General features: G+C 36.2%; 2 protein-coding genes across 2 annotated transcripts; one reads left to right on the forward strand and one right to left on the reverse strand.

Moving 5' to 3' along the window:
• Positions 1-2,547: 2,547 nt before the first annotated feature.
• On the forward strand, positions 2,548-3,054 carry LOC129234317 (tigger transposable element-derived protein 6-like). The gene has a single exon (XM_054868311.1). The coding sequence runs from the start codon at positions 2,548-2,550 to the stop codon at positions 3,052-3,054; it is 507 nt and encodes a 168-aa protein (XP_054724286.1).
• A 654-nt stretch (positions 3,055-3,708) lies between these two features.
• LOC129234319 (uncharacterized) lies at positions 3,709-10,067 on the reverse strand. The gene is made up of 2 exons (XM_054868312.1): positions 9,839-10,067; positions 3,709-4,403 (listed from the first exon to the last, which is right to left on the reverse strand). Exons 1-2 carry the CDS (start codon positions 10,065-10,067, stop codon positions 3,709-3,711), a joined length of 924 nt encoding a protein of 307 aa, XP_054724287.1.
• Between the last annotated feature and the right edge of the window lie 217 nt (positions 10,068-10,284).

The raw sequence follows: 10,284 nt of genomic DNA on the forward strand, positions 1-10,284 counted from the left end.
GGCATTTGGGATGCATTTCAGAAAGCGTGAGTGTTAATGAAACTAGTTGATAGGAAACGATAGAAGCAATTGTATTTTTACTTCCTTTTACAAAAAAGGAAGTATTGTATTCGCGAAAAAAATTTCACTCAAAAATCGGCCTTAATTTCCATTTTGCTCACCCCCGAATGAATGTTGAGTTTATTTTTCAACCCGACCACACGTGGATATGTACCTAGGAACGTACAGACACCCGAAATATCCATTTTGACGATCCCAGAGTTAAATAAAACGAATTTTTGACTTCTGTATGTACGTGTGTATGTGTGTATGTGTGTATGTCGCATAACTCAAGAACGGAATGTCCTAGGAAGTTGAAATTTGGTACTTAGACTCCTAGTGGGGTCTAGTTGTGCACCTCCCTTTTGGGTTGCATTCGGATGCTCCAAATGGGGTCTTTTGCCCCTTTTTGGGGGGAAATCATTGTTAATTTTGCTGTAAACTCAAGTGGTGTTATAATTTGGCGGACACTATGCGATATACCGCCAGTATTTTGGTCGCCAAGTTTTGTCGCCAACTTGGCGACAAGTTTGGCGATTTTTTTTTTTTAAATCTGGTTTTACTTTGGCCACTTTTGGTGATATTTACAGTTTGCTATTGAATCACATTGAAACTGCCAATAATGAGAAAATGGCATTAAATTGGAGTAAAAGGAAGTCATGTGATGCACATATCAGCTCGTTTAATTTATTGTTCACTGTATGTTTCATAACGAAAATCGGAACTACGAGGGTCGATCCAAAAATAAGCTTCTCGTCAATTTTACAAATATACAGCACTGTCTATTCTCATTGATATTTAGATCGTTGGAAAGAAAAAACGTTTATATATTTCTATACATAATCGCCATCTTTTTCTGTTCATTATTGTCAAGGTGCCTCAACTTCTGTATCGAGTGTCACAGAATTCCACCGCCAGAGTGGGACATAACAGTCAACAAACAACTCCGTTCTTGAATGCAGTCCGGAGCTCGAGTCTAGTGATTACCACTTGTTTCTTAAATTAAAGGAACATTTTGATGGCCAACGTTTCCGGATCGACGATGAGAAGTCAAAAAATGGTAAAACGCTTCCTCGACGGGTTGGCGGTGGAATTCTATGACACTCGATGCAGAAGTTAAGGCACCGTCGACAATGATGCAAAGAAAAAGCTGGCTGTTATGTACAAAAATAGAGAAACGTTTTTTCTTTCCAACGTTGTAAATTTCAATGAGAATAGACAGTGCTCTCTATTTGTAAAATTGATGGGGACCTTACTTTCGGATCGACCCTCGTAGACAAATATCAAATTATTTTATATAAGCAGAGAAATTTCAAAATGATATTCTCGCACATTCAGATAAAAATTATATAATTTACTGAAGCACAGTTAAAACTGGAATAAGAAAAATATTGCAATGTTTTAAAATTAAGAGCACAAATACCCAAAATAAACAACTCGGTTTGTGTATCTTTTCAGGTGTTCAAATGAGATTTTCAGTCAAAATTACAAATAAAAAGTTAAATATCAATGTAACATAATCGTTTCATGATTTACAGTGAAACCTCCCTTAAACGACACTCCCGAATAACGGACACCTCTAATTAAAGGACATTTTTGCAAGTCCCTCAATATAGGCCATTCCATGTAATTCACTCTGAATAACGGACACTCCGAATAACGGACAGTTATTTCACAAAAAATTTCCCTTGCAATCGTAGCACTTTCGTTTTTTTTTTCTTTTCACAGAATATCTTAGTAACTGCTTGCCTTACAAAGCTTTTAATCCTCCACAACTGATATCCCCCCCCCCCCCGTCGTTTCCTTATCATTGTTTCTTGGAATTAAAAGCATGGTAATGGACAGAGGCAGCGATTGGAGCTTAAAAGTTGGGGGCAGAAAAAAAAAAAAAGAATTGAAAAACATGGTACTTTTTGCGGGCAGCAAAAAATGAAAAAGAAAAAAAAAATCATAATTTTGTTACGGCTAGATTTGAGAGTATTGAAGCATATAGGTGAAAACTGATGTCAGTCTAACAATTAACGTATGTTTTTCTTAAGATTTTAATGAATTTTGTACACAATAACTATTCAAAAGTTAAGATAAAAAAGAGGAAACTGAGCGCTTTTTCTAACTGGAGCTCTCGGGAGATGCAATTGAGCAGACCGGCGCCGGTAGTAGTCGGTTTCATGGCGCCGTGGTTTATTTTGGTTGTTTAATTTTTATATATGAAAAAGATTTGCCCATATTCAAGGTCATATTGCCAACTGTCAATCATGCAATAGTGATAGTACTCGAGATAAAATAAATAAATTAACCATAAAAAGTGCGTGTGAGGGGGAGGGGGGTTGCTCCGCCGAATCGCCGCCGTTGGTAATGGGATATTCATACCCTGAGATGAATTGAGAGGCAAACCAACCTGCTTTTCATGCAGCAATCGTAGCTTTGCAGTTGCAAACTTTCCTAAAGGCGTAATGATTTAGTTGAAACATAACTAAAGAACGTCTCACTGTTTTGCTGTGTTGCAGTATGATCGGCGAGTTGGAAACTCCTCTTGTTATAGGAAAAGCGAGAAAACCGAGATGTTTAAAAAACACTGATGTAGATAAACTTAGGGTGTCCTGGAAATCAAATAAGAAAGCGTGGATGACGACTGAAATAATGAAAGATTGGATAGTGGATTTGGATAAAAGGATGAAGAAAGCTAGAAAAATAATTCTCTTTCTGGATAACACTACATCTCATCCTGATGACTTAAAATTGCAAAATGCTAAGTTAGAATTTTTGCCACCGAACACCACCTCTGTATTACAAACCTTGGATCTTCGGAGTTTTAAAGTAGGTTACAGAAAACTTTTACTTAGGCACTCATGTAAATCTAGTGAAGAATTAACAAAATCTGTAACAGTTTTGGATGCTGTTTCGTGGATCACGTCAGCTCGCAAAAAATTGGAACCTGGGAGCGTTTCAAAATGTTTTAAAAAGGCAAGATTTTCGTTTAGGAGTAAAATGATACCTAAAAGTGCATTAGGATGAGCGAAAGAGGAAAAAGAACTTAATGAGCTACTGGTTCATTTGGATTCAAAAGTTAGTGCTGAAGACTACGTTCAAGTTGATGAAGACTTGTGGATTGAGGAAGAGAACTTGAACGTTTCAAATTTCATTTCTCACAACACAACTGTGTTCTTTCTGACGATGATGATGAACTTCCTGTGATTGAAAATGATGTTTGCACAATTAGAGACTTTTCGAAAGCACTGAAATACAGAAAAGAATTGAAAAACTTTTTCCTGAGCAAAGGGGACACTGAAGGACTTGCTAAGGTAAATGATTTAAATATTTATATTGAGAAACAGGCTTGTAATGCAAAAAAGAGATGTCGAACTGTTTTAAGTGATTACTTTAATTGATTAAATGCTTTTTAAGACAAGTGTGTGCTATCAGTATACCTTTATTAAGAAAAAACAGATTAATTCACATTTTTCTTAAAATTGATGAATTATGTACACAATAACTTTTCCCAAAGAAACACTTTGACAGGAGTTAGACTTACATTATTTATCCCAAAGTATTGTGATGATGATGATGTCGTGTTTATGATAATGTGCATATATAAGGCTTCGATGCTGTCGTAGACAGCCTTTGTAACTTCGACAACCTTATCTGTATCGAGTAGGTCCACTGTGTCTTCTAAGCCGATGTTAAAAGTTTGGCCTGGATTGCTGGACAGCTGAAGATGTGTTGACGAGACATTGGGATGTCATTTGGGCAATGAGGACAAAAGTTGGTGTAACTACGCTGTCCTTCCACAGAAAGCCTCATCCCCTTTAAGTGATTTGTCCTAAGTCTGGTTATAGTAGTCGATATGGCTCTGTAACCGTTCAAATCTGGAATGGAGTTTCTTTTCGCTTGTTGACCGATTAGTCTTCGGCCAGCAACAACGTTGGCGTCAACGAGGGTTAGGGAATTGGATGGTTGAGGAAAATTACGGGATGCCTTTGCGAGCTCATCGGCCTTCTCGTTACCAAAAATATTTACATGAGCCGGTATCCATTGTAAAATGCAGGATTTTTGGGCAGCAATGATTTTGTTTATGAGCTCAATGATCTGATGGCTAAGTTGACATTTGCTCCCCTGGATCGCCTGCAATGCTGATCTGCAATCAGAGAAAATGATGATGCTTCTGGAACTCTGATCCTCCCCAGAAAGATAAATCTCCAGAGCGCTTTTGATGGCGACGAGTTCGCATGTGTAGTTCGAGGCGATTTTTCCAACAGGAATACCGTGGCATTCCTGCGCTCCGTCTGGTCCGATGAAAAAGACTCCTGCTTCTCCTCTATCCAGATTAGAGTTGGAAGAGCCATTTGTGTAGGCGATCGTCAGATCTTGAATTGAGGTCGTGAGTTTTTCAATAATAAAAATAACTAGTTTCCCCTATGGTCACCATTTTTTTTTTTTTTTTTTTTTTGATTATTGCTGTGGGTTCTTTCTTGGTGCAAGGCCGCAAGAGATTTAAACATATTTTGGTTTGGGGGAGAGGGCACAGGATGTTGTAAGGCTCTTTAGAAATTTTGAAAGTCTCATATTTGAGATTGATATCATTCCTTATATCATGATCAAATTGGAGGGTTGAGGATCTCTTCAGCCTGCACTTTCCACTCCCCGCACCAAAGGTTCTACTTGAGATATGGCGATCAGCAAGGGTTTGGATTTTGTTGGTAAATTTAATGGTTGTTCATTTTCTTCTGCTTTCCAAGGGGGCAAGTCCGTATTCCTTTTCAATTTTTATGTTATTCGTTGAAGAAACAGCTCCAGTGATGATTTTAGAGGCTCTGTATTGAACATTGTCGATCCTTTCTTTAATAGTAGGCCTTGCCGATGCCCATATGGGTGCTGCGTAGTCGAGAACAGGCCTGACGATAGAAGTGTAGGTATTCTTGACAGTTTTTGAACTTGAGCCCCAGGAAGCACCGCCAAGTCTTTTGAGGATGTTTAGCTTTGTCAGTGCTTTATTTGAAACGTTTTCAAGGTATTCAGAGAGTCTTAACTCTACATTAAGAGATAGTCCAAGATATTTGGAGTTAGAAGTTTATCTAACTTCTGAACCTAATAGCCTTAAAATAGGAAGGAACGAGGTTATATTTCTCCTGTCTATTGAGAAAACACAAAAGTTTGTTTTTTCTGGATTAATTTTAAGCTTAAGATGTTTGGACCAGATTTCAATGCCCTTCATACAGATATTAAGAGCTTTTTGTGAGACTTCGAGATTTGAGTGTGTGACATACTTCAATTTCAAGTATTGTGGATAACCCAAAGGTGGGGTTGGGGGTGTGAATCTCCAAGTTTTTGAGAAGTCCCAAACACTTGGTAATAATTTCATTAAGCAAATCTGGCTTGTTTTAGGTAAACAATTGATTTACTAATATCTAAACAATGAATATATAAACTAAAAGTTACTGCTTGTGCTAAATAATATTTCATAAACAGATATACAAAGTAAAACAAATACTTATAATCAGAAAGCTTTTACGCGTCTGCTTTTTTTTTAATTTCTAGTTCTTGTTCCTAAGTTGAAAAATAAAATAAATAATTGAACCATAAAAAGTGTGGGAGAGGGGGCGGTTCCCCTCCCCTCCTTGCAAATCCCGTATCGCTGCCACTAATTGCAATTAAAAAGTTAAATATCGAAGTACCGCAAATATTTTGTAAATACTTTGTCACAATTCTTCGTTAAAACGCATGTACAAACACACGTGTGACCAACGTCCAATTAACTTGAGCACAAAAAAAAAAAAAAAAAAAAAACGGAGGAAGAAAAATCACATTTTAAAGCTAAGTAAGAATATGGATTTAAGAAAAACAATCTGATGACTTTAAATACGTTTTTTAATTTAAATATTTTGAGTTGAAAAATATTCCTGTCCGCCATTTGTAAGTTAAAGGAGAAGATAACGTAAAATGGAAACAAAAACAAAAATTCCTACTTAGTCCAGTCATTTGGTCGAAAAAAAGGGGTTACCTGGAAAGTTTTCCGAGAGTTTTGAAAATTGGTAATTTTATAGACTTTGATGTGCTCTTTTCGAATTTCCACTTTGCCACCTCGTATCTTTGCCGCTCGCGTCGCCATATTGAAAAAATGGCGTCTAAAAGCGGTATTTTGATGATATCTCCGTTCTGACTTAGTTTACGATAAAAACATATTTTACAAAATTAAACTAGAGAAAATTTCCTACAATCTATGTCACAACAATTTTTTCGTAAGATAAATAGCTTCGGCGTACGAGCGCCGCAAAGTATTATTTAACACGCGTTGTCGCAGAATAAGTCGTTCCACACACTACTTTGAGGTTTAGTTATCATAACACATCGAGGAAACGTAGAGTTTAATTAATAAGCATATAGTACAAACACAAATTCAATCGATTTGCAAGTTAATTTACTAACTACATAAAAACTCATAGTCCACAAATTAAAATTCTTTTTGTGGTAGAAATGAGCGAGAGGAAAAAGGCAATACGGAAACCAAATTCCATTTCAGTTATTTCTTCCTATCTGCACTAAAACACCGAAATAGACTCTTCCAACCAGGCGCCACGTGGATTCCCCCCTCTCTCCCTTTCCGAAATTTCTACCGGTAGAACTCTATAAAATATTTTAATCTGCGTCATCAGTATACTTGTTACGAAAAAATTATGGGAAAAATGGCGTCTAAAAGCGGTATTTTGACGATATCCCCTTCCTGACTTATTTTACGACAAAAAAATCATATACAAAACTAATTTAAGCATCATATATATATATATATATATATATATATATATATATATATATATATATATATATATATATATATATATTAATTTACATACAAAATTAAACAAGAAAAATTTCCTACAATTTATATCATACAGTTTATTTTGCAAAAAAAAAATATGCGTACGAACGCCGAAAAGTGTTATTTAACAGCATTTTCGCGTAGATATTTTTCTTGGACCAAGAGTTACTGGTTCACCGTCTTCAGTATCGATTGAGACGTCGTGCAATTTCTTCGACATCATCTGCGATGGGTTCATCAAATTAATCATGAGCTTCTTCGTTTGCTATTCCATCATTCGTTTGCTCGAAAACCGTCTCTGTTTCTTCCTCTTCATCGCTATCATGTGATAAACTTCGCGAATTCCCACAATTACCACCTGTACGATTAGTACACATAACGGAGCATTTTAACCCGGCTTTTCTGCATGCACAGGCTTTTTGACATCCTTTTTTGCATTTGCAAGAAATAAGTCTTAAGGTTTGCGTTGCTGGAGGGTCAAGCTTCATAACAGGAATTAACACATTCTTATTTCTATTCCACCCCCACTGCTCTGGGTGTTTTTCATTCCTACACCACTGCTGAATCTGGTGATAAGATCGAAAAGAATGTTGTCTTGCTGCTGCTTCTGTTGGAGGTAGCGACAAAATATTAAATTTACTTTTATATGCGGATTTTACAAAGCACTCATATCTGTAGGCGTTTAAAGTCATGTTTTTCTTGCTTTTTTTACTTTTCACTTCACTGAAACCGTATAAGTCAAGAAGGAAGTCTTCTCCAGCTTTAGCAATGATCTCTGGATCAGCATTTGAATTTTTAAATGCTTTAATAGATTCACTTAAATTTGGATTTTTTCGTAGTACTTTAATAAATTTCGTTTTTCCTTGATTGAAAAGGGCACATGTTGTATCACAGCCACTAAAGGCATGCAAGAATAAAATATGATCTGCGGCTGTCTTACTGTCGTATACTGTCAGTTGTATATATTTGTTGCAAAATTTCTCCTTTTCCTGGTTGGAGCATATATATGCTTGATCGCTTAGATAGAGCTGTCAAAAGAATAAGAAGATCTACATCTTCGCCTACAACAATTACGGAATCGAATGCTGAAGAAACACTTATCGCAGTATTGATTATTAAAGTGTCTGCATCTTCTGTGGCTCGTTTGACCACAATATTTAAAAAAAAAAAAACTTTATGATATAAATTGTAGGGAATTTTTCTTGTTTAATTTTGTATGTAAATTAATATATATATATAATGCATAAATTAATTTTGTATATGATTTTTTTCTGGTAAAATAAGTCGGAAAGGAGATATCGTCAAAATACCGCTTTTAGACGCCAATTTTTCAATAATTTTTTCGTAACAAGTATACTGATGACGCAGACTAAAATATTTTATTGAGCTCTACCGATAGAAATTTCGGAAAGGGAGAGAGGGGGGAATCCACACGGCGCCTAGTTGGAAGAGTCTATTTCGGTGTTTTAGTGCAGATAGGAAGAAATAACTGAAATAGAATTTTGTTTCCGTATTACCTTTTTCCTCTCGCTCATTTCTTTCATAAAAAGAATTTTAATTTGTGGACTGTGAGTTTTTATGCAGTTAGTAAATTAACTTGTAAATCGATTGAATTTGTGTTTGTACTATATGCTTATTTATTAAACTCTGCGTTTCCTCGATGTGTTATGATAACTAAATCTCAAAGTAGTGTGGAACGACTTATTCTGCGATAACGCGTTTTAAATAATACTTTGCGGCGCTCGTACGCCGAAGCTATTTATTTTACGAAAAAATTGTTCTGGCATAAATTGTAGGAAATTTTCTCTAGTTTAATTTTGTAAAATATGTTTTTATCGTAAAATAAGTCAGAACGGAGATATCACCAAAATACCGCTTTTAGACGCCCTTTTTCAATATGGCGGCGCGAGCGGCAAAGATACGAGGTGGCAAAGTGGAAATTCGAAAAGAGCACATCAAAATCTATAACATTACCAATTTTCAAAACTCCCGGAAAACTTTCCAGGTAAAACTACCAGATGACTGGACTAACTGTTAGTAGGTAAAAATTGACAGTTCTGCGTCAGGAGGGGGCTCTAGGGCTCATAGCTCCCTCCCACGCCCCCTCTGACCTTGGGGATGACCTTGGTCTGCCCCTCCACCCCTGCCGACCCCCCTCCACCTCCTCCCGACCTTGGGGTTGCGCCTGAATCTTGAAGAAGATGACCACCGCGTTTTCGCCCTTCCTCGTTTTCGCTCGTGAAAGGTTACGAATAGTTTTCGCGCGTTTTTAGATATTTTCCCGTGTTTTTGTACTTAGAATATTTTTTGCGCTTTAACGGTTTTTTTTTTAGTGATTGTAAATTATCATTTTTCACAAAAATAATTTTTTTTTTTGTTTTAAGTTGATGGTCCCACCAACCAACCCGGTGTATTTGATAAATACACCCCATCAACGTTTTTTTTTTTTTTTTTTTTTTTTTTTCCTGCTGAAATAAAGAAATTAATCATATGTTTTTTTTTTTTTTTCCTGCTGAAATAAAGAAAGCATTTTTCCCTGCGGAAATAAAGAAATCAATGTATTCCTGCTGAAATAATGAAATCTTATCTGAAACACCTTAAATACATTTCATTAAACTTTATAAACGAAATTAATAAGAATTTAATAACAAATTATATAATATATTTAAATTGAAAATATTTCACGGTAATTACAATTTCCATTTACAATAACATGTTCGTAACACATATAGATCATCGTACACATAGTATGCAAATGTTCTAAGGTATTCATTCCGAGCTCATATCGGCCTAATGCTGTCTGCATTCGGACGACGTAGCCATGCAGTTCATGACACATTCCATACACTTTTAGGTGGAGAACAAACTTTTTAAGTTCACTAAAAAATTCCCCTCGGCAAATTGGGCAAGTGGGGTTATTTATCCCCCAAAGTATTACACATTTCTCATGACATATATGACCACAATTCAATTTTATGAACTCACCATTCCCTTCAATCATGCATATAACACAGTCCTCCTCTTGGTTACAGAAATATCGACTTCTAATTTCGAAGTACGGGCCTTGATCGTTGATTGCGAAAAACTTTTCAAGTTCATCCCTAATCTCTTGCAATGAATTATACAATGCATTTCTTTCTTCATATGTATTATCGGCACTTAACCTTAAAATTTCCTGACAAATTTCTTCAAACACTACCATGTGTTCATCCATTTTCACCACACTTTGCAAATATTCACACTTCAGACCTGATCGAGCTCGTACAAACTTTCTAAAGCAAAATATCCATTTCAACTTTCGCTCACCTTGATTCACGCCCCGCTACACCTCCCCCTCTCTAGGGTCAATTGTGAACAACTTAGTGATAAGGAACGCGGTTGTAAGGCATTGACGATGGTATTAGTAAGTGCCCTGAGTCATCATCCCTCCA

The sequence above is a fragment of the Uloborus diversus genome, chromosome 1, assembly GCF_026930045.1.
Source record: "Uloborus diversus isolate 005 chromosome 1, Udiv.v.3.1, whole genome shotgun sequence".
Lineage (NCBI taxonomy): Eukaryota > Metazoa > Arthropoda > Arachnida > Araneae > Uloboridae > Uloborus > Uloborus diversus.

What these genes read in the sequence shown, in the direction of transcription:
- LOC129234317 (XM_054868311.1), top strand. Translation starts at nt 2,548, where the DNA reads ATGATCGGCGAGTTGGAAACTCCTCTTGTTATAGGAAAAGCGAGAAAA.
- LOC129234319 (XM_054868312.1), bottom strand. Translation starts at nt 10,067, where the DNA reads ATGGATGAACACATGGTAGTGTTTGAAGAAATTTGTCAGGAAATTTTA. An exon ending in ATGCATGATTGAAGGGAATG is followed by an intron (nt 4,404 to 9,838) that starts GTGAGTTCATAA and finishes CCTCAATTCAAG; the next exon opens with ATCTGACGATCGCCTACACA.